Below are 24,844 nucleotides of genomic sequence, written 5' to 3'. Positions count from 1 at the left end.
TACTACCACAGACGAATAGGTAGGTACTACAGTCATTGGCTATAACGTTATGCTTGAACTTTCAAAACATAGCAAATGTTACATTTTATTGCTACTTATTGCAGTTTTGTTTTTTTGTCAAAATTCAGTGCTCTGCAAATGAGTTTCATTGACATTAAATACACCACAGATACACAAAACAGAGGGGAAAGCGCAGGCAATAGTAGAACAAAAGAACTTATTTTTATTTGTGAAACTACAAAACATTTTTTTTTGTGCTGGTGAAATATTTACATATCTGGTTGACAGTAGTGTCCATAATAAAATTCACAGCTTTCAGGAGTCTTACGAGAAAGGAAACAAACAGCACACCCAAATCACAAAGTGCAATAAATACATGCTGTATTTCTCAAACCATCTCTATACACATACCAGTCTCATTGCCATCCTTAATACAACAGAGCAAATAATAATAAACAAAAATGCACTTGAACATCAAAACAAGAATTATATCACAACCTACAAGACAACAAATCATTCATGACCAGCATCAGTTTCTGACATGATTTTTTGATTACTCGAAGCAAGACCTACTACATAATTTGTTTCTGATGAAATGGACTTTTCTACAATATACATGCCGGGTGGTGTTATAGAAAAGTACATTTGAGCCTTTAGTCAATCGTGACTAGCATCAGTTAATCACATAGTACTGTTCCATCCAGACACAGTGTAATCCAATCAGAAGTCCTAATGTAAGACCTCTGTTCCCCCTCTCTACACTGGAGTAAATCATGATTTATTTTTAAGTAAACAGTTCACATTCAACTGCAAACAGTACACATTATTTTAGGCAACAAAAAGTTGTGTTCTCTTCTTGGATGGTGACCACATTTTCAACTCCAGTTAAAATCAGATTTCATCTAAAAACAGCACTCTCTCCAAAGGATCTAGTCACAGTATACAGTTCATGTCCGATTCCAGTAGAATAGATTGTTGCGCCGTCAACAGTGGCTTTCCTTTACAGTAGTGAAGTGCAACATTGTACAGTTTAATATTCTAAAAGAATGGAAATGGTCCAAAGGAGAAAAAATAATTTTTTTATAACATTATATTAAACTAAATGAAACTGTTTGTATTCAATTTGCAAGGGGTGTCTAGCTAATTGTGTATGACAACGAGGCTATAAAGATATCACACTAACCTAGAGTGCGCAAGAAAGCAACCCATATTATATCCAGTTGGGTGACTAAGACGGTGTGTGCCTGTGTGATTGCCTTCACCATTTAACAGAAAAGTGAAATTGAGAAAACAAAAAGGCAACTTAGCGATAAAAGACAGTGGAGTATCACAATAACCCAAGAAACATTCTTTATCACGAGCTAAAGCTCACAGGTCCAGTTTATGAAAATAGTGCACATCAAGGCAAAAAGACAACCAGTAAGGAAAAGGTGGATGAAAAAAAGTAGAGTAGGAATGAAACACTATCTAATCTAACATTATTAGTATGGGGTAGAGTAGAAAAATCCTTTGATGTTCAAATCAGGGTATCATTTTATTCACAGACTATGAAACATGCAATGTATTCATCAAACTACAAGGCCATGTGAACTGGGGTGGGACACTGGACACCAGTGAGTTCTGCTCATCATTTGCAGAACGTTAGAGCCAATTCATACCCATTCAAATCCAACAAAGGTCATGTGCTATTACATAAATTCAGTTGCTGGGCCACTCTGGTGTCGTCAACACTGAATGTGACTTCATTGGAGGACCATTCAGCTGAGGAAGGGAATGTGATTCATTCCACTGACTCCTCTCCACCTTTAGAATCATTGTGCTCAATCTATGGCCAAATTGAATTAGCATTAACCTGTTGGTTTCATTGTCAAACAGCCTGTTGTGGATTGGGAAAATCTCTACATTACCACAGTGGTATTAGCCTAGAGTTGAATTGAGCTTCATATCGTCTCTGACTACATCAGGTCTTAGGGTGCTACGTATGTATGGTGTTAAACCGTTTTCCATTGAGAGGGAAAGAAGCTAGCTATGTTTCTGTAGAAAATATGGTTACAGTTCTGGCTTCTCCAATATGAGTAGAATGTAATTCAGGCCTTATATAATTGGTATAACAATCATGCTTGGTCAACACCAAAAAAAAGGCCTGTGTGAGTAGGATTTGTTAAAAAGCTAAAACCAAAACACTCCACAGACATCTGCATCTGCATTGAATATGTTAACAGGGGCCCTTGCCAATGTATATATCCCCTTATGATCACCCCTCCAAACTCTCGTCCAACACATCTCTATCATCTCAAATGCCATCCAAGTGTTTACAGGGAGTGTGAGTAGCAAGCTGACTGTTCTGATCTTATCTAGATCATCCACCCTGTACAGTTTCCAGTGGCCTAGTTATAAACAGCTCTCATTTCTCCCTGTTGATCCACTAACACGTTTCACTTAATCACATTTCATTAAACAGACACTACGAGTCGCCTCTGAAGATGACAGACGTGATCATTTGCTACACCGAGCCAGATATGTGCTCCCGACTCTACCACTGACACATCGAGAGCAGTGTTGAAAGCCAGTTTTGCCAGGCACCGTGCAGGACTTTGTCAGGTCTCCTAACAGAGAGAGGGCAACATGGCTGGTTTAAGCAGCTCCATATGGTTCCAGATCTGTGTGTGCTGTCTCACCAACTCCTGTGGTCATTGATGTGACAATGCCCCATGCAGGATGGATACAGTGAGCATTTCTCCTTTGCCACGATAATCCATCCACCTGACAGGTGTAGCATATCAAGAAGCTGGTTAAACAGCCTGATCATTACAAAGCTGCACCTTGTGCTGGGGACAATAAAAGGCCACTAAAATGTGCAGTTTTGTCACACAAAACCCAATGCCACATGTCAAGTTGAGGGACATGCATGCTGACTGCAGGAATGTCCACCAGAGCTGTTGTCAGAATTTCCTACCATAAGCCGCCTCCGTCGTTCTAGAGAATTTCGCAGTATTTCCAAACGGCCTCACAACCACAGACCACGTCAGCCCAGGACCTCCACATCCGGCTTCTTCACCTGCGGGATCATCTGAGACCAGCCAGTCAGACAGCTGATGAAACTGAGGAGTATTTCAGTCTGTAATAAACCCCTTTTGTGGGGAAAAAAAACTAATTCTGATTGACTGGGCCTGGCTCCCAAGTGGGTAGGCCTATGCCCTCCCAGGGCCCACCCATCTCAGCGCCCTGTTGTTGCATTTATATTTTTGTTCAGTATACTTGGGAGTTCTGTTGTTCCATGATTTTTGGATCACTTCACTTGGGTTTTGACTCATACAATAAATGTGGAGTTTATCATCAGCAATGATCTTCATCAAATACAAATTAATGACCTTCATAAAATGCACTTCTTTTGTTTCACAATCATAATGTGCTTCGTTAAACGGTGACTCAACAATCAATTCTGCCCAGAGAAGAGCACTCCTCCCACTTCTTCAACCCCTTCACTCTTTTTTAGATTCCTATTTTAAAAGTGCACAAACTATCCGATAAACTACCTGAGTATTGGAGAGAGTTAGTGCAGTTCTTACACAATGCTGAGAGATAGTGTGTGCACCAGTGAGAGTCACTACAAGAGCCATGTACAGTATAGATGGCCTGACTGGTAATACATACACAGTAGACAGTGTGCAGTAATAAGAGAACACAATGCCACTAGGGACAGACAGCCGGTTACAGTATATTGTACAACCAACCACTCATCCGGTCATAGTACACCATTATTCAATCAGAATGTTGATTTTGTAGATGTGTTGTGCTATAAATCATGTTGAAGTAAAGTACCTCTGGGGGGGTCTATATTCACATCTTAGATTACAGCGAGTAAGTGGTCCTGGCTAATGAAAATAACAGCATTTGTCGTCTCTATCTTTTCATATTTCACACAGAAAGCACCGGTGTGGTATTGGAATGACGATTTTACCGTAAAACATGTAAAGGTAGCTACCAACATCCACTTATTAGTAACAGTAAAATAATGCTACAGAGTGGAGAAAAAAATGCATGTTGCTAGGTGCTAATAACAAAAACTATACAGATGAGCAACTGAGATAAAAATAAAGTTCTAAAAACGTGACGGTTTTTCCTATACATTATTATTCTCCATTCTTCATTATACCACCAGAAGTCTGTGTCAGAGTCATCTCCTTGGAAACAGCAGTTAAGACTGTGGAATACTTGAAATGCGCTACACGTCGTCGGCAGGCAGATCGGGGATGTTGATCTTTGCACGAGTGAAGAAGGCCATCTTCTCTCTGAAATCAGAAGAGTTTCTATCTTCACATGAGCCTAAAAACACAACTAACCCCCCCTTCTAAACGGTGAACAGAACAGATTTTTTTTTGAATGGTGGGCTATGTGCAGTGCTTGACTTAGGCAGGAGCTCACCGGAGCTGAGTACCGGCACCTCAAAATGTTCTACTGCTTGAGCTCCCTTACAGAATATCAGCTCAAAAGTATTGTGGAGCTCCTGCACCTAAACATAAGTATTACCGGCACCCAACATGATTACCGGCCCTATTTCAGCCCAAGTCAAGCAGACTACGTGTTCACTGAGGCAAACGTCTTTCAGTCACTTCAGAGCCAGGGTCAATCAATCCCAGTCCACATCATAGCCATTTTCCCCCCACTCAAAATTCCCTATCATCTTACATTCCTAGACTAACTGGCATACATATGGAATGGACCACAAATTGTACTTCATTCAACTGGACCTAATGAGACCTGGTGAGAGAAGCTAAAAATAAATTTACACATTGACATTCATCCAATACATAGGGAACGAGATGTGGCTTAATGGATCAACTTCTCTTACAGGAGGTATGTTACACTTCACTGTTGCTGTTCTGTAATGTATTCTACTGTACTGACCTGAAGGACTGGACCTCAGGCACCTCTTTCCTGCTCTGGCCTCGGAGCTTGTGGACGTCCTTGGCCGCAGCGCGCATCATCTTCTCCACCCTCTGCTCCTGCAGCTGCTCCTCACGGGTCTACAGACAACACCACACAGATGCTTAGAGAGAAGCTATATTTCACAGGTGTGTATTGGAACAACAATGTATAATAAAATCTAATAAACTCAGCAAAAAAAAGAAACGTCCCTTTTTCAGGACCCTGTCTTTCAAAGATGATTCATAAAAATCCAAATAACTTCACAGATCTTCATTGTAAAGGGTTTAAACACTGTTTCCCATGCTTGTTCAATGAACCATAAACAATTAATGAACATGCACCTGTGGAACGGTCGTTAAGACACTAACAGCTTACAGACCGTAGGCAATTAAGGTCACAATAATGAAAACTTAGGACACTTAAGAGGCCTTTCTACGGACTGAAAAACACCAAAAGAAAGATGCCCAGGGTCCCTGCTCATCTGCGTGAACGTGCCTTAGGCGTGAACGTGCCTTAGGCATGCTGCAAGGAGGCATGAGGACTGTAGATGTGGCCAGGGAAATAAATTGCAATGTCCGTACTGTGAGACGCCAAAGACAGTGCTACAGGGAGACAAGACGGACAGCTGATCGTCCTCGCAGTGTAACAACACCTGCACAGGATCGGTACATCACACCTGCGGGACAGGTACAGGATAGCAACAACAACTGCCCGAGTTACACAAGGCACGCACAATCCTTTCATCAGTGTTCAGACTGTCCGCAATAGGTAATAGTACTTAATGCAGCTGGTGGCCACACCAGATACTGACTGTTACTTTTGATTTTTACCACCCCCTTTTGTTCAGGGACACATTATTCAATTTCTGTTAGTCAAATGTCTGTGGAACTTGTTCAGTTTATGTCTCAGTTGTTGAATCTTGTTATGTTCATACAAATATTTACACATGTAAACTTTTTTTGCTGAGTTTATATCACTACTAGGCGAGAGCCTCCTACTGGTCTCAAAGTCTTTGTCTGAAATGGCAGACTGTTCCCTATATAGTGCACTACTGCACTAGAGGTTGCAATTCTAGAACCAGCCGAAAACGTATTGGTGACAGACCGATTGTTGCGGGGGTCAGTATCTCTCCCTCTCCCACCTGTTTCTCAGCTTGTCTGAGCAGCAGACGGAAGCGCTCGTCGTCCTGCACCCAGGTGGGGAGGTCTCTGGTGCCCTGCTGCCGGGCTCTCTCCAGCTGCTCCTTCAGCTCCCTGAGGACTCGAAGCTCCTGGGACAGCCGCGTGTGACGAGTCCTGGACACCTGCAGGTCCAGCTCCAGGTCCAGACTGGTCCGCAGCAGCCCGTCCAGGCCCCGCACCGGCATCGGGGGCTGGCGGGAGGAGAGGAGGGAGAGGAAGATGGAATCAGTGAGTTTATGATTTATGATACACTCTCAGACATGAACACGCATATCTTTCTCTTCCTAACACACATAGGAAGGTACAAGGAGACAGAGCAGCTATTTCCCAGTGGCCCCCTTTCCTCTCCTAGCAGACAGATCTGTCCTGGACATAGATCACTCCTTGTCCCAGCATTAATAGAGGCCGGAGAATGTCAGGCCACATTAACAATTCAACAAGCCATTAAATATTAAGACTCATTTTTACTGAAGGCTGAGCCTCTGGTTTATGGAACCATAAACGTAAATGAACGTCTGAGTGTATCTAATAATGTGGCCACAGCTTGAGACTTGACTGCACTATTAGACTGTTAAGAGCCAGAACAGTGAGAACAGAGCAAAGCACTGGAATAAATAGAGACTGAAAAATAAGAAAACGTTCTTGTTATACTGAGAACCTTGGCAAACAGACAGAAAATGAAAGTTAAATGGGTATTTATAGCATAGAAATATAGAACGATAGGAAGTATCACCATGTAGAATAGGTACGAAGTGAGTGGTTTATATAATATTAATATAGAATGAAGTGGGTATTTATACGACGTAGAAATCGCATCCATCCGGCCATTGATCCTAAGTGGGTAGTTTCTACCTTTTTCATGCGCATGCTGCGTCTCTCCGATGCGTTCCTGACGAATGGAGACTTCTTAGACAGAGTGGAGCTGTCGCTGTCACTGCGGTTAATCTGATGATCACATAGTAGAAAGGCAAAAACAAACAAAATTAAGAAAGTTAGAACAAGAATGGCAAGAATAACAGCTTTTGTTGGGTTAAGGATGCATTGCAAAGCTAAGCTCAACTGAAAACAGTAGTCAAAGTGAACTGTATTTTTTAATCTTATCCAGATCAACTTACACTATATACACAAAAGTATGTAGACACTCCTTCAAATTAGTGGATTCGGCTATTTCAGCCACACCCGTTGCTGACAGGTGTATAAAATCGAGCACACAGCCTTGCAATCTCCATACACAAACATTGACAGTAGAATGGCCTTACCGAAGAGTTCAGTGACTTGCAACGTGACACCGTCACCTTTCCAACAAGTCAGTTCGTCAAATGTATGCCCTGCTAAAGCTGCCCCGGTCAATTGTAAGTGATGTTAATGTGAAGTGGAAACATCTAGGAGCAACAACGGCTCAGTCGTGAAGTGGTAGGCCACACAAGCTCTCAAAACGGGACTGCTGAGTGCTGAAGCGCGTAAAAATCACCTGTCCTCGTTTGCAACACTCACCACCGAGTTCCAAACTGCCTCTGGAAGCAACGTTAGCACAAGAACTGTTCGTCGGGAGCTTCATGAAATGGGTTTCCATGGTCGAACAGCCGCACACAAACCTAAAATCAACATGTACAATGCCAAGCGTTGGCTGGAGTGGTGTAAAGCTCGCCGCCATTGGACTCTGGAGCAGTGATCTCTGGAGTGATGAATCACGCTTCACCATTTGGAAGTCCAACAGACGAATCTGGCTTTGGTGGATGCCAGGCGAACGCTACCTGCCCCAATGCCTAGTGCCAACTGTAAAGTTTGGTGGTGGAGGAATAATGGTCTGAGGCTGTTTTTCATGGTTCAGGCTAGGCCCCTTAGTTCCAGTGAAGAGAAATCTTAATGCTACAGCATACAATGACATTCTAGACAATTCTGTAAATCCATCTTTGTGGCAACAGTATGGGGAAAGCCCTTTCCTGTTTCAGCATGACAATACCCCTGTGCGCAAAGTGAGGTCCATACTGAAATTGTTTGTCGAGATTGGTGTGGTAAAACTTGACTGGCCTGCACAGAGCCCTGACCTTAACCCCATCTTTGGGATGAATTGGAACACAGACTGCGTGCCAGACCTAATCGCCCAACATCAGTGCCCAACCTCACTAATACTCGTGGCTGAATAGAAGCAAGTCCCCGCAGCAATGTTCCAACATCTAGTGGAAAGCCTTCCCAGAAAAGTGGAGGCTGTTATAGCAGCACAGGGGGGACCAGCTTAATATTAGTGCCCATGATTTTGTAATGAGATGTTTGACGAGCAGGTGTCCATACTTTTGGTCATGTAGTGTATAATAAGTACAATAAAAAAAAGTTAGGCTATGCATTTTACTAAGTTTGAGAGTAGATACAGTATGTACTAATGTACATCTAATATATATATGCACTAATATATTCCAGATATGTACTAAATATGTCCATGAGGAGTGCGTTTGCTCACCCGGCAGATGTACTGGCTCTGGGGCCCAGGGGAGAAGGTCTTGGAGCGGATTATGGTGTTTCCCCGGATAAAGGGGTTCTGCTGGGGAACATCGCGGAGTCGATGCTCCTTGGGCCGGACCACCGAGGAGACGGCATGGTGGTGGTTGAGGCCGGTACTGGTCTCCTTGTTCACCTGGGAACAGAGCACCGAGATCAGTCATTTCACACAGTCAAGCTTGGCTTACAGATTTACTGTTATGTTCAGTTACAACTGTGATCATGTCATTCACAGTCATGTCTTAGAACTGTTGAGCACGTTTTGAGTCGGCATATTAAGGAGTTTGTCGAACTGTTGAGTTTGAACCAAATTAACATGTTTTTACTCAAATACTTCCCATTAACATCCTCTGTAATTAAAAACGAATTAAATAATGTCAAATAAAATTGCATTCATTTATGCATCTTGTATAGTTGGAGTACCCACTTACCCTCTCAGTCATAGTTCCTGTTTGAGTAGGTTTGGCCGCCACCTTCTCTCCCTCCCATTGACTGCTCTCAGGATACAACTCCTCCTCTTCAGGCCCCTCTACATGGTTGTCTCCCTCATCTTCAAATACATCTCCTTCCAGCACTTCACTGTGCCTGTGGAGGGTTGAAACACTATCAGATGGACTGAGGGAGGGAAGTAGGGACAGGGAGGGAGAAACCTGTGAGTTATTCATCTATCGAATTCTACCTGTGAGGGGGTGTGGGAGTGGAGAGGTGGTTAGTATGCCACTGGGCTTTCGAAATCGCCACTTAACGTCTTAGCTTATTCCCACGGGAGAGATAGATGGGAGAGGGGGTGTATCAGAAATTCAAGCACTGTCATTGTGTTTTTGAACCTGCAGGGTGGGATTCCGGATGTGTGTGTGTGTGTGTGTGTGTGTGTGTGTGTGTGTGTGTGTGTGTGTGTGTGTGTGTGTGTAGAATGGAAGAATGGCCTGTCCTCCATAGAGGTTGAAAGGGGGGGAGAAGAGATGAGAAGACAAGAGAATAAAGGCATAAAGGTGCTGTTGTTAACGTAGGGAGAGCTCACCATTCATCCTCCTCTGGTGCACCCTCCAGACTGCCTGCTACTCTCTCTGTGGTGGGGACAGAGCTCTGGAACACACCACAAACAAACAGTTATTCATCTATTACATGCATTCATAAGATACATACAGTATGTATATAAATGAAAAAAAAAACACTTATGTAACACGTCTATATACAGATTTAAAACAACAGAGCCAGTTCATTTTCAAATGCAGCCTATTGTTATACACGACGCATGAAGGTCTATGTTACCCTTTCAGACTGTGTAGCCGTCCCGGTCTCTTTGTCCTTGCTATTGATCTGGGGCATGAAGGAGTAGCTCAGGAGGTTGTAGCACTTGACACATCTCTCCCCAGAGGTGTTGACATCAGCCAGGCTTATCTGAGCACCAGCCTGCCCAGAGGAGAGGAGGGAGGAGGAGGAAGACATAAGAGTTAAGAGTTAAAAGGTGGTTTACTGAAGGATGTTATACACTGATGTAACAGACTTCATGCATGAGACACAGTACGGAGTGTCAGAGGGACAAAAATCCACTTATGCTCACTTATGGCAATACACCACTGTCATATGATTCAATAACAACAAGTGTGGAAGCTTAAAAGGTATACATTGGGATTTCGAGGTACACATCACAAATACAACACCGTGGGTGGCAGTGTTTCTACTGTATATGGGTGTGCTGGTGATAAGGACTATTTGTTTTGTTGACGCTAATTTACAAATGTGTGTCGTTAAACTCACCAGACACTCCTCGCGGCCAGATGGGCTTGTGTGGCACACGTCCACCCTCAGGGTCTTCTGCCGCAGAACATTGTGGGCCATCTGGATGCTGAAGACTTCGTTGACCTCCACGGCGTCCTGGGGGAGAGAGCCACGCGTCCGGAAAAGGCAGCGGGTGGTCTCAGAGCAGGGGAGGACAGCCACACGGATGTACCTACGGAAGGGAAGCACAGTTAAACACCTAGACAATGTGCACACAGTTGACTGTACTGTTGAGAACAAATGACACATACAGTACTTTCAATACAAACACACCGACTTAAATGAGAAAAGTGGGTACAAAGAGAGCATACAGTGCATTCGGAAGTATTCAGCCCCCTAGACTTTCTCCACATTTTGTTCCATTACAGCCTTATTCTAAAATGGATTAAATAAAACCTTTTCCTCATCAACCTTCACACAATACCCCATAATGACAAAGCGAAAACAGGTTAAGAAATTTTAGCAAATAAAAACTGAAAAACCTTATTCATATAAGTATTCAGACCCTTTGCTATGAGAATCGAAATTGAGCTCAGGTGCATCCTGTTTCCATTGATTATCCTTGAGATGTTTCTACAACATGATTGGAGTCCACCTGTGGTAAATTCAATTGATTGGACATGATTTGGAAAAGCACACACCTGTCTATAAAAGGTCTCAGTTGACGTGCATGTCAGAGCAAAAACCAAGCCATGAGGTCGAACAAATTGTCCGTAGAGCTCCGAGACAGGATTGTGTTCGAGGCACAGATCTGGGGAAGGGTACCAAAACCTTTCTTCAGCATTGAAGGTCCCCAAGAACACAGTGGCCTCCATCAGTCTTAAATGGAATAAGTTTAGAACCACCAAGACTCTTCCTAGAGCTGGTCGCCTGGCCAAACTGAGCAATCGGGGGAGAAGGGCCTTGGTCAGGGAGGTGACCAAGAACCTGATGGTCACACTGACAGAGCTCCAGAGTTACTCTGTGGAGATGGTAGAACCTTCCAGAAGGACAACCACCTCTGCAGCACTCCACCAAATCAGGCATTTATGGTACAGTGGACAGACGGAACCACTCCTCATTAAAAAAGGCACATGACAGCCGCTTGAAGTTTGCCAAAAGGCACCTAAAGGACTCTCAGACCATGAGAAATAAGATTCTCTGGTCTGATGAAACTAAGATTGAACTCTTTAGCCTGAATGCCAAGCGTCACACCTGGAGGACACCGGTCACCATCCCTATGGTGAAGCATGGTGGTGGCAGAATCACGCTGTGGGAATGTTTTTCAGCAGCAGGGACTGGGAGACTAGTCAGGAATGAGGCAAAGCTGAACGGAGCAAATTACAGAGAGATCCTTGATGGAAACCTGCTCCAGAGTGCTCAGGACCACCGACTGGGGCAAAGGTTCACCTTCCAACAGTCAAGACAATGTGGCTTTGGGATAAGTCTCGGAATGTCCTTGAGTGGCACAGCCAGAGCCTGGACTTGAACCCGATTGAACAGCTCTCCTGGAGAGACCTGAAAATAGCTGTGCAGCGACGCTCCACATCCAACCTGATAGAGCTTGAGAGGATCTGCAGAGAAGAATGGGAGAAACTCCCCATATGCAGACATGCCAAGCTTATAGCGTCATACCCAAGAAGACTCGAGGCTGTAATCACTGTTAAAGGTGCTTTAAATTACTGAGTAAAGGGTCTGAATACTTACGTAAATGTGATTTTTATTTTTTTATTTCTAAAAACATGTTTTTGCTTTGTCATTATGGGGTTTTGTGTGTAGATTGATGAGAATAAGGCTGTAACGTAATAAAATGTGGAAAAAGTCAAGGGGTCTGAATACTTTCCGAATGCACTGTATGCTCAGACAGTCATCTGCGAGGTGTTTGTTTCACATAACCTAACAAATAATGACAGTCAGTCACTCCTAAAGCAAAGAGAAAAGTTAACTTTGCTACATACATTTTGTGGTTGGGCAGTGGGGTGAGCGCGCTGCAGTTGGAGAGCTGCATGACTAACACGGTGAAACGCTTGTCTTTCACCTCGTACTTCAGGCCCAGTCTGACCTGGGCACAGCCTGAAGGACCTCCCCTCTCCTCATAGCCCAGCAGCAGCTCTGCTTGGGGGACAGGCCTGGGAACAGTGACACATACAACAGGTTTAGGGTTAGATCCACAAAGTGACTATCAAATACAGTACCTGGAAGCCAGTCCTGGTTTGTGCTTTAGCTATTAACCTTACATTGAAGTCATGTCACTAAAATTATAGGAGGTGATATCAGTCCAAACAGATATGGCAACCAGACTTCAAAATAGCAGAGTAAGTTGTGAGAGGGACTGGCAACATATGGCAAAAAGACCCTCACACTCCGGGGCCAAACGGTGCAAACAAAACACAATGCAAATATGCTGGATGTTTATTTGACAAATAGTACTGCAGACAGCTTGTCTCCAGCGATCACTTGATGTAAACCAAAGATACTGTATATAATGACGAGATCGTCTTGTCTCGAGCCGCCCTAACAATCGGAGTCATTGTCCCAAAGGCTGGAAAGTCAGGCGATCTGCTTATTGGTCTGCTTATCGTGGACAGATTTTGACGGGAGTAAACCCTCTCGCTTTGCCTCTTCCTCCCTGTATAAACACATTATATGTTCACTCATTGTCTCACGTCAGATAGCGTGACGGTCGTCTGCACTCATAACTCGCAAACACTCATACCAAAACATTTATTTGGCTACAATATACATTCCAAACATGAAAAAAATGTTACTAAGCTGACATCGTCCCCTTTCATCCTAAAAAAAAAAATGCTTTTTTTATTTTAATTTATTAGGATCCCCATTAGCTGCTGCCAAGGCAGCAGATAATCCTGTTTGGACCCCAGGAAGAGTAAAACAATTATATAACATAACGCAACAGCCTACATCACAAACAAACAATACATCATGCAAGACATCACCACATTACTACTCTACAACCACAAATTCACAACATTACATTTACAAACCTACAATATTACAATGTGTGTGCGTATGCGTGTGTGTCGCTTCACAGTCCGCATTGTGCCACCGTGAGGTGTTTTATATGTTGTTTTTTTTAAATCATATTTTACTGCTTGCTTGAGTTACTTGATGTGGAAGAGAGGTCCATGTAGTCATGGCTCTACAGTATGTGGTACTGTGTGTTTCCCAGAGTCTGTTCTGGACTGTGAAGAGACCCCTGTTAGCATGTCTTGTGGGGTATGTATGGGTGTCTGAGTTGTGTGTTAGCTGTTTGAACAGACACATCAATACCTCTCACAGAAGACAAGGAGAGATTGACATGCATGTTATTGATATTAGGCCTCTGTGTATATTTACGGGCCAGCCATCCTGCTCTGGGCCAACTGTAATTTGCCCATGTCCCTCTTTTTAACACTTGACCATATGACTGGGCAGTAGTCCAGGTGTGATAAAACTAGGGCCTGTAGGCCTTGTTTTGTTGATGTCAAGAAAGCAGAGTAGTGCTTTTTCAAGGACAGACCTCTCCCCATCCTAGCTACCGTTGTGTCAATGTTTTGATTACATCAAGAGGTTTAGTCTCAACTTGCTCAATTGCCACATTCATTAAAACATTTTGTTGAGATTTATGTTTCAGCGAATGATTTGTCCCAAATGTAATGCTTTTAGTTTTTTTAATATATTTAGGACTAGCTTATCACCCATTCTAAAACTGACTGCAGCTCTTAGGTGTTGCAGTGATTTAACTTGCTGTGGTACCTGACGTATATAATGTTAAGTCATCAGCGTACATAGCCACACAAGCTTTACTTAGTGCTAGGTCATTAGTAAAAACAGAAAAAAGGGGCCAAAACTGCCTTGAAGTATGCCAGACTCTACCTGGTTTATGTTAGAGGCTTCCATTTAAGTGATAATGCCCGAGAAGCCGGTGTTTGGAGGATATATTAGCACGGGTGTTCTTAGTCCCGAGACGAAGCTGAGGGTTGGCAAACCGTGCCAATATATCCTCCAAACACCGGCTTCTCGGGCATTATCACTTTTATACAACAGGTTACCAACATATTCAAATAATGATTGACATATTTTTATTAAAAACTTTATTTTGATTAATTTTATTCATACCATTTCATCCTTCCACGAGATATAGTCCCGACACAAATCTAGGGTTGCTACCCAAACTGGCTGGTCGTTCGTTCTGTTGGTTCGGTTGCCAGAGACACGACCCAGTCATTGTCTTTTTGTTCTGTATCTATGGACGCGACCCAGTCATTCAGTCTTTTTGTTCTGTATCTATGGACGCGACCCAGTCATTCGTTCTAAATGTTCCATTGCCATTCTGGCTGGCAACTTTCTTAGCCCTTGCTCGCTAGCTAGCCAACTACGGCTAATTTATGGTCACGTGAAACAGTGCAGCCAAAATAACAACAGTAGTTGTATTTGCATTTGTTTATGCAAAGTGACATTTATTGTGACATCCATAACAATGAGCTAATGAGGCGCGATTTGGCCTGACATAGCAAATGTGCCCACTCGTGAGGACACTTGTTCAGAGGAGCTAGCCAACAACACAGCTAACAGAATCACTTCAAACTGAAGCTAGAAAGACTGCAAACTACAGTAGCTGCACTAGTTTGTTAGTTACCTTTTTTTCAATTGACATTTCTTTGTATATATTCATAAAAATGATGAAAGCTGATTCATGAGTTCGACTGGCTGAGAAACGCTGCCTGCCTGTATCTCGTCCCGACTCATTCATTACTTTGGAACAGCTGGAGATCGAATTTGAATATTTAAACAATGTTGCAAATGTCGGAGAGCCAGACAGCAAGGTTTATATACAAATCTCCGCTGTTGAAAACTAAATGTTAGTCTAAAAAAATGTGAGATAATCTCCACTATAAAAAGCATCTAGACATTAAGTTTATAACTTGCCGGGCTGGGCTGATGAGACAGTGGATTGCACAGTCAGATGGAACAGAATAAATAGGCATTATAATGTCAGATTTAGCTGGTGGTAACTTGTGGAATAGACTGTCTGGAATACGGTTTGAACCAATCAGCATTCAGGATTAGACCCACCCATTGTATAATAAAGAACCCTCTGTTCTGTTAAGACAGGCAACTCTCGATCCACGTTAAGGCTTTACACCCTCTGCCATAACACCGATTTTTTTCAGCAGCAGGCTTTGATCAATAATGTCAAAAGCTGCAATGCAGCCTAACAGCTCCCTCAATCTTATTATTATCATCAATTCCTTTCAGTAATTTGTGTTAGTGCTATACATGTTGCATGTTGAGGGCCCTTCCCTATAAGCATGCTGAGTCAGTTAATTTGTTTACTGTGAAATAGCATTGTATCTGGTGAAACACCATTTTATTCTAAAGTTTACTAACTTTGACAAACATCCTGGTACTGACAACTTGGATGGAAAATGACTGAGGATGGTAGGGGACTATATTGCCACTCATATTTGCCATCTTACCAAAAACGATATACCTGTAGCTAAAATGTCAATTTATTTTGTCATGAGCAAGTCTACATCTCGCTAAGGTGGTTTGTGTGCACAAAAATGTGCTAGCTAACGCATAGTGTCTACTTACTGGCTGAACTAGTCTAAAATCAATCCATAGGAAACGAAAGGCAGGGATACTAACAACGGCAGTTCACACACTGCCGAATACTCCCTCTAGATAGCTGGTTAGTGTAGTTCTAGCTAATGCAAATTACTTTTCATGATATATGTTCTGCAGTGAATAGATCGCCGAGTTCTAAAGCATAGCTGACTGCTCTCTGTGACGTTATTGCGTTGGCCAAATGTTCAAGTAGTGAGGCACAATGCCAGCTGTCAAAGTCAGATAAGCTGATTCCTGTAACAGTCCCATAACTTTGGTGCCGTACAACTTCAACAAGCTGGCAAACTAGCTACCTACTGTATGGCCATTCAAACAAGCTTGCACTAGGCTGCTAGCTGTTTGGTCAGCTTATCAAGCACGGTTTGCAGTAGTAGCCAGCGCGTCCTAGAGAACGGAGTGATTTACAGATTTAGGAACTAGTGTTAAGCCCAAGGTTACGCCTCATTCACACCTGAGCAGTCTGTTGCGTTCAGCCAGATATCATTCATTTCAATGGGGACCATTCACAACAGTGGTATCGCAGCGAAACGGATGCCGCATACTTGGAATTTTTCCAAACTTTGTGTCGCCTTCATTGCAGGCAGAGTCAGTAAAAAAAAAAACAGGAAGTTACCCAAACGTAACAGGTATCAGTAAACATGAATATAAACTAAACTTATTTGTCGATGATCTGCTGATATACTTAACCAAAATTGAAAACTCAATGCCCTCCTTGATAAAAATATTTTCGGAATACTGTAAAATCTCAGGATATAAAATTTAGATGGGGAAAAAAATTAAATAATGGTAATAGGAAAAATAACTCATGATCTACAGCCATCCTTTAAGTGGACCACAAAAAAATACTTACGATGCTTAATACGTGATAAATATATAAAGATAACTTTATCCCATTACTCAACCATATGAAAGCAGATCTATTTAAATGGAACAATCTTCCCATAAATCTTACAGGTAGAATAAACCTATTCAGAATGGTATGGCTCCGAAAGTTATTATATTTATTCTCAGTAATACCAATTACCCCACCGAAGACATTCTTTAAAAAAGTATACTCTGTCTTAAGACTTCATTTGGGCAAATAAAACTCATAGAATAAATTGGAAAGTTTTACATGGCCTTAACTCTGAGGGTGGTTTTAACCTCCCAGACTAGGAATTGTATCAACTTGCCACCCAAGGCTTTTACTAGAGACATATTGTTAAATGCACTAAAGACAAACAATGGGTACATATTGAAGATGAGCATGCTCACCCCAGAAACTTTTCACATCTATTTTAAAAAGGATGAAGCTAAGAGCATTAACAACTTCATAGGTAAGAACACTAGAACAATATGGTAGAAAATGAATCGGATTATACAAGAACCAATATCACTCAAAATACAACCCTGTGGATCAATCCTTCAGAATACACCGATAAATTGGTCCACATGGAAAACTAAAGGCATAGAAACCGTCAATGACTTGGTAATAGCAAATACATTTATTTCCATGACAGAATTAAAAAGGAATTTTGGACTAACCAATGCAGATATTTTCAAATACATGCAACTTAAAAGTTTCAATGTCACAAAATTTTGATTGGAAATATTTTAGACATCAGAGCAATCTTGAAGGAATCCTATTTGAGTCAGAAAAGGATATTCCTATGATAGGTAAGTTATATAAAACCTTGCAGAGAGCCAATCAAACTGACTACCTCTTAGAAAAAAATATAAACTATTGGAACTAAGACTTAACAAGAACTGATATTGGCACAAGATGGAGGGAATGTTTGAACCTAACGAACAAAATTACAGGTAACGAAAATGTACACTTAATCCAGTATAAACTCATGTATTGAGACCAAAATTCATAAATTCTGCAGCACAACAGAGTCATGTCTTAAGTATAAAATTAACGACTCAATAATTCGTGCCTTCTGAGAATGCTATAAAGTCCAAAAGTTATGGGCGGAGTTAGAAAGTTGTCTGTCAGAAGTATTCCAACGTAAATGTACTTTTAATCCATCTGTCTGCATATTTCAAGACATGTCATATGAGGGAGCAGTGAGATACCCAATGGGTTGGACAATTCTCTTCTTGAAAAAACATACACTTAAGAACTGGAAATCAACCAATCCTCCATCGTTAAGACAATGGAAAAATCAAATGCGTCATTATCTGAATATTGAAAGAGAGTGGGCGACAGAGAGGAACAAAATGGTGCAATTTGAGGACATGTGGAAATGAATAGTGCAGGCAGTGGAGATAGGGGTGAGAACAGATAGGTCTGGGCAGGAGTGATGTTGATGTTTGTGTGCGTCTGAATGTTGTCTTTTGTAATGTTTGGAGATTTTTTACAAGTAAAAAAAAGAGAAAAAAAAGGAATTTACCAAACCACAGAACAAGATGAAAATGTGGTTTTCAGCGATGGCTTTATGGGATATCTAGCAACTTGTAAACAATTACCCATTCCTATAAGTTAGTACTACTTTAATAGTAATGTTAAATAATACACATTGGCTGTTAAGCCAATTATGTTATAAACCCGTTTTAGTTTATTGTGATGGTAATGATGTTTGTTTTTATGATAATTATTAGGTGGAGGTCACTAGCTACATTATCAACCAAGCCTAGCGTTTCGCTAGCTGCTCTGTAAGCCAGCTTGACTTGCTAGAAAGTTAGAGAAACAAGTTAAGGAAAAAGTAACTAAACATGTTTTATTATCACCTGAAACAATATGTTTCTCCTGTTGTGAATGAAATGGTCATATTTTGCAATATCCCAAAATAAATGTGATCTTTGACGAGAGACTAGGCTCACAATCTTGTCATGCATTGTGAAACCCTATGCTCTCCGTCCAGTAGTGGTACGAGATTGCATGAAGATGACGTACGGCGTAATGAAATATGTCACGCTGTGTACGTGGCATTAGGCGGATGAGCAAAACCGCGACTTTTAGAGATGAGTTCCAAGTCCTACAAGACAGATCGGTTGAGGGACGAGCATCTCGTAGGAGTGACGCCATCTGACGTGAGACCAGGGGAGAATGACTGCCCCCTCTCACGGAAGTTTATGGCCAACCGTGGTACTGCAGGCATTGTTTGCAGAAAACAGTATCTTATAGTGAATGGAAAAAGTGCAATCTTAGTGGTCAATCTGTCTAAAAATACTATTATTTTTACACGATCATTGTACCAATAATTGCTTCTAATACACCAAATGTATGTCCATGAAACAAAAAAAATAAAACGCACAGGATAATTGAGTTGCTAATGGCAGTCTGCAGTACCCCGGTCGGCCTTTAACTTGAGTTACTCAATGAGAGGGGGCAGCACTGAGCTAGCATGCAATGCCACTTCCTGGAGTAGCTCAAACTGTGCACATTATGTCTCCATGAGACGTTATGTGATCGATAGCTTTGTCCATTCATATATACAGTCAATGCGTGAGACAACGATGTTCACTTTCATATAGTTAGATAGGGGTGTTAACAAAGCACTAATCTTTTCTTACTATCCGTGACGGGTCAGGCTCCAGTGTAAAGAAATTAGAGACACTTGTCCTCCAGGTGACCCAGTGGCTACTACAGTACCCACCTGTCAGAGGGCTCGTATACCCCACTGTCACCCGCCACCGACTCATCAGACACTGCTGACGTCACACCCATCTTCTTCGACCCAGCACCCACCGTCCCTCGGACCTGCGCTACGGCATCTATGTGAAAAGGGGGTTGGGAAGAGGAGGATAGGGAGGGGTTGGGAAGAGGAGGATAGGAAAAGAGAAGGGAGGAAAAGAGAAGGGTAGAGAAAGACAACACATTGTCACAACCTTTCCCCCTTGCAGCCATGGAAACCGGTGTTGAGTTGCATAGCTGGAGTAGGTTCACTTTACAACACCACCATCACAGGTAACAGTGGGCCATAACTCAACCCCCAGTCTCTCACTTCTCCCCCTGTAGTGCCCCCATTGGCAATCAGGTTTCAGGTGCAATCTTGAATTCATTATGAGGTGCATGCACTCACACCCCTACTGCAGTGGAGGAAGCCAGACCATCCAGTTCAATATAGTTAGTGTGTGTTGAATGTTACATCATCAGTGTGTATGTTGATACAGCCCTGTCTCTGAAACACCCGTATGTATGTATGTATGTATGCATGTATGCATGCATGTAGAAAAAAATGTATGAAATGTATGCATTCACTACTGTAAGTCGCTCTGGATAAGAGCGTCTGCTAAATGACTAAAATGTAAATGATGTATATGTATGTATGTATGTATGTATGTATGTATGTATGTATGTATGTATGTATGTATGTATGTATGTACATACACACACACACACGTACATATATAAACCCACACACACACACACACACACACACACACACACACACACACATACATACATAAATAATTTCTCTCTACTATTATTCTGGCATTTTACATTCTTAAAATAAAGTTGTGATCCTACCTGACCTAAGACAGGGAATTTTACTAGGATTAAATGTCAGGAATTGTGAAAAACTGAGTTTAAATGTTTTTGGCTAAGGTGTATGTAAACTTCTGACTTCAACTATATATATCTATCTAACTATCTATCTATATCTATATATCTAACTATCTATATATATATATATATATATCTAACTATCTATATATCTATATCTATATCTATAACTATCTATATCTATATCTATATCTATAACTATCTATATCTATATCTATATCTATATCTATAACTATCTATATCTATATCTATATCTATATCTATATCTATAACTATCTATATCTATATCTATATCTATATCTATAACTATCTATATCTATATCTATAACTATCTATATCTATATCTATAACTATCTATAACTATCTATATCTATATCTATATCTATATCTATATCTATATATATATAACTATATATAAATATAACTATATATAAATATAACTATATATAAATATATATACATACATATACATATATATATATACATACACACATATATATATATATATATATATATATATATATATATATATATATATATATATATATATATATATATATATATATATATATATATATATATATATATATATATATATCTATCTATCTATCTATCTATCTATCTATCTATCTATCTATCTATCTATCTATATAGTTGAAGTTTTTCACAATTCCTGACATTTAATCCGAGTAAAATTCCCTGTCTTAGGTCAGGTAGGATCACAACTTTATTTTAAGAATGTAAAATGCCAGAATAATAGTAGAGAGAAATGATTTATTTCAGCTTTTACTTATTTCATCACATTCCCAGTGGGTCAGAAGTTTACATACACTCAACTAGTATTTGGTAGCATTGCCTTTAAATTGTTTAACTTGGGTCAAACGTTTCAGGTAGCCTTCCACAAGCTTCCCACAATAAGTTGGGTGAATTTTGGCCCATTCCTGCTGACAGAGCTGGTGTAACAGTCAGGTTTGTAGGCCTCCTTGCTCTCACACACTTTTTCAGTTCTGCCCACAAATTTTCTATAGGATTGAGGTCAGGGATTTGTGATCGCCACTCCAATACCTTGACTTCGTTGTCCTTAAGCCATTTTGCCACAACTTTGGAAGTATGCTTGGGGTCATTGTCCATTTGGAAGACCCATTTGCAACCAAGCTTTAACTTCCTGACTGATGTCTTGAGATGTTGCTTCAATTTATCCACATCATTTTCCAGCCTCATGATGCCATCTATTTTGTGAAGTGCACCAGTCCCTCCTGCAGCAAAGCACCCCCACAACATGATGATTATGCCACCCCGTGCTTCACGGTTGGGATGGTGTTCTTCGGCTTGCAAGCATCCCCCTTTTCCCTCCAAACATAACAATGGTCATTATGGTCAAACAGTTCTATTTTTCAGACCAGAGGACATTTCTCCAAAAAGTACGATCTTTCTCCCCATTTGCAGTTGCAAACCGTGGTCTGGCTTTTTATGGCGGTTTCGGAGCAGTGGCTTCTTCCTTGCTTAGCGGCCTTTCAGGTTATGTCGATATAGGACTCATTTTACTGTGGATATAGATACTTTTGTACCCGTTTCCTCCAGCATCTTCACAAGGTCCTTTGCTGTTGTTCTGGGATTGATTTGCACTTTTCGCACCAAAATACGTTAATCTCTAGAAGACAGAACGCATCTCCTTCCTGAGCGGAATGACGGCTGCGTGGTCCCATGGTGTTTATACTTGTGTACTATTGTTTGTACAGATGAACATGGTACCTTAAGGTATTTGGAAATTGCTCCCAAGGATGAACCAGACTTGTCTACAATCTTTTTTCCTGAGGTCTTGGCTGATTTCTTTTGATATTCCAGAAATAATCTGTCTGTAAGCAATTGTTGGAAGAATTACTTGTGTCATGCACAAAGTAGATGTCCTAACTGACTTGCCGAAACTATATTTTGTTAACAAGAAATTTGTGGAGTGGTTGAAAAACGAGTTTTAATGACTCCAACCTAAGTGTATGTAAACTTCCGACTTCAACTGTATATTCACGTTCAAATTTTTCTTAGTGTGACGTTGACACTGCTCTGATTTGCAATGTGTTGTGTGGATCTCAAACTGTTGCAAATTAATTAAATAATTCAAACATTCATTCTTTATGGATCACAATGGAGATGACTATATACACTCCACTACACACCACCACATAGTAACACAATACCAGACTGTACACGGTCACAGTGGTGTAAAGTACTTAAGTAGTACTTTCAAGTATTTTTACTTAAGTCGTTTTTGGGGGTATCTGTACTTTACTATGTATATGACAACTTTTACTAAACTACATTCCTAAAGACAATTATGTACTTTTTACTCCATACATTTTCCTTGACACCCAAAAGTACTCATGACATGTTGAATGCTTAGCAGGACAGAAATTGTCTAATTCACACACTTATCAAGAGAACATCCCTGGTCATCCCTACTGCCTCTGATCTGGGGGACTCACTAAACACATGCTTAGTTTGTAAATTATGTCAGTGTTGCAGCATGCCCCTGGCTATCCGTAAATAAACAAACAAGTAAATGATGCCGTTTGCTTTATATAAGGAATTTGAAATTATTTATACTTTCACTTTTGATACTTAAGTATATTTGAGCAATTACATGTACTTTTGATACTGAAGTATATTTACTCAAGTAGTATTTTACTGGGTGACTTTCACTCGAGTCACTTTACGTTTACTCAAGTATGAAAATTGGGTACTTTTTCAACCACCGCACAGTCACAGTTCATACAATGACTTCTGACAATGCTGTACCAATGTCAGATAATAGACAGTGACTGTACCTTTAAGCACCTCTCCAGCCATGGCCTGCTTAGTGTCCATCTCCACCCCTCCACCTCGCTGCTGCTCCTCCCTGTCCAGCCCCAGCTCCGTCAGCCTGCAATGCAGCTCCACATCCAGCCCCCCCGGGCCCCCCAACACTGCATACCCCTCCCCTGAGAGGAATGCGGAGTCCATGACCAGGGGAGAGCAGGGTGGAGAGAGCGACGACAGCGAAGACCTCGGCGACAGCGAGCTCATGGACCTTGGCGTCTCCAATAGTCTCAGCGCCTGTAGCCTGGTGCCGGCCTCCGCTCCCCCGCCGGCAACACCCCCAGTCCCGGCATCTACTACAGGGACCACCTCGTGCTCGTGGATGGTGGTGATGGAGCTGGAGGGCCGGAAACTGACCACCGGGCCGCCCTCCTGCAGTAGGGTTTCCAGTTTGTTCTGGAAGTCGGGGTCTCCCAGCTCGGGTTGCTCCAGGTAGATGTCGGTAAAGCTCAGGGAGGAGGTGGAGCCCAGGGAGGATGTGGTAGCCAAAGAGCCCCGGCTGGAGGTCAACGAGCCACGGCTGCTGCCCGACGAACACGACAGCGTGCTGGCCGACAGACTGTAGGAAGAGAGGGAGGAGAGGGTTGGATTGAGAGGAGGGAAGAGAGAATGAGACAGAAGGCAGAGAGAGAGAAAGAGAGGGGATGGAAGTAGATGGAGAGAAAAAGAGGCAGAGGAGAGGATTGGATGGGGAGAAGGAAGGAGGGACAGAATGAGACAGAAAGAGGGCAGAGAGGAGGGAGAGAGAATTGGGACCAGAAAAAAAAGGGAGCAAGGGACCAACAGAGAGAGATAAAGAGAGAGAGAAGACCACAGTGTTAGAAGCACTAGGAGCACACTCCAGGCAGACCTATGACCCAGCTGCACTTCAGCTCACAGACGGCTGGTCTGACCATTGCCTTCCGTAGCCATTCCTCTGTCTGTGTGGGCACTGAAAACCCTAATTTCCTCCCCTCTTTTAGCCCTCCGTAACTTCAAATGCAGTTTCTGCTCTACAGCAAACATCCTAATTATAGCTTGGCAAGCTCATAAGGAATGACACAGGGGAGTTTCTCTGCATCTCAGCCCTTTGATGTACTGTATATCAGCCAGAAAGAGAGGACGAATTAGGCATGATAGGAGAACAAAAAACAGAGACACAGAGAGACAGAGAGACAGAGAGACAGCGATGCTCTTTCTGTCTCTCTCTATTGTTGAAGTTAGTGCTGTGAAAAGTGCCCACTTTCTGATTTTCTTTATTTTTGAGACTGAATGTTATCAGATCTTCAACCAAAACCAAATACAGTGCATTCGGAAACTATTCAGACCCCTTGACATTTTCCACATTTTGTTACATTACAGCCTTATTCTAAAATGTATTAAAATTAGGGATGCACGATATTAAACATTTTTAAAAATAAATTAAAAAATTAAATCAGTGAGCATATCGGAATCGGGTGATATTAGCTAAAAATGTTTATTTTTATGTCATCAGATCTTCAACCAAAACCTAATATTAGAT

The 24,844-nt window shown here is 41.7% G+C and overlaps 1 protein-coding gene across 1 annotated transcript in view; it reads right to left on the bottom strand.

The window, feature by feature from the left end:
* Window positions 1-203: 203 nt before the first annotated feature.
* LOC115148825 (protein KIBRA) overlaps window positions 204-24,844 on the bottom strand; it is a 52,590-nt gene continuing 27,949 nt past the window's right edge. Inside the window, exons 11-22 of the mRNA XM_029691080.1 lie at window positions 23,313-23,902; window positions 19,580-19,697; window positions 12,326-12,496; window positions 10,368-10,560; window positions 9,879-10,019; window positions 9,628-9,692; window positions 9,038-9,191; window positions 8,569-8,742; window positions 6,963-7,055; window positions 6,071-6,301; window positions 4,909-5,027; window positions 204-4,292 (exon numbers count right to left, since the gene is read on the bottom strand). Of these exons, the coding sequence (XP_029546940.1) occupies window positions 4,226-4,292; window positions 4,909-5,027; window positions 6,071-6,301; window positions 6,963-7,055; window positions 8,569-8,742; window positions 9,038-9,191; window positions 9,628-9,692; window positions 9,879-10,019; window positions 10,368-10,560; window positions 12,326-12,496; window positions 19,580-19,697; window positions 23,313-23,902 (2,116 nt within the window). The 3' untranslated portion in view covers window positions 204-4,225. The remainder of the gene's footprint in view (window positions 4,293-4,908; window positions 5,028-6,070; window positions 6,302-6,962; window positions 7,056-8,568; window positions 8,743-9,037; window positions 9,192-9,627; window positions 9,693-9,878; window positions 10,020-10,367; window positions 10,561-12,325; window positions 12,497-19,579; window positions 19,698-23,312; window positions 23,903-24,844) is intronic.

This window comes from Salmo trutta, chromosome 15, assembly GCF_901001165.1.
Source record: "Salmo trutta chromosome 15, fSalTru1.1, whole genome shotgun sequence".
NCBI lineage: Eukaryota > Metazoa > Chordata > Actinopteri > Salmoniformes > Salmonidae > Salmo > Salmo trutta.
Note: the sequence above shows the minus strand (reverse complement) of the source record. Positions and strands in the feature narration are given on the sequence as shown.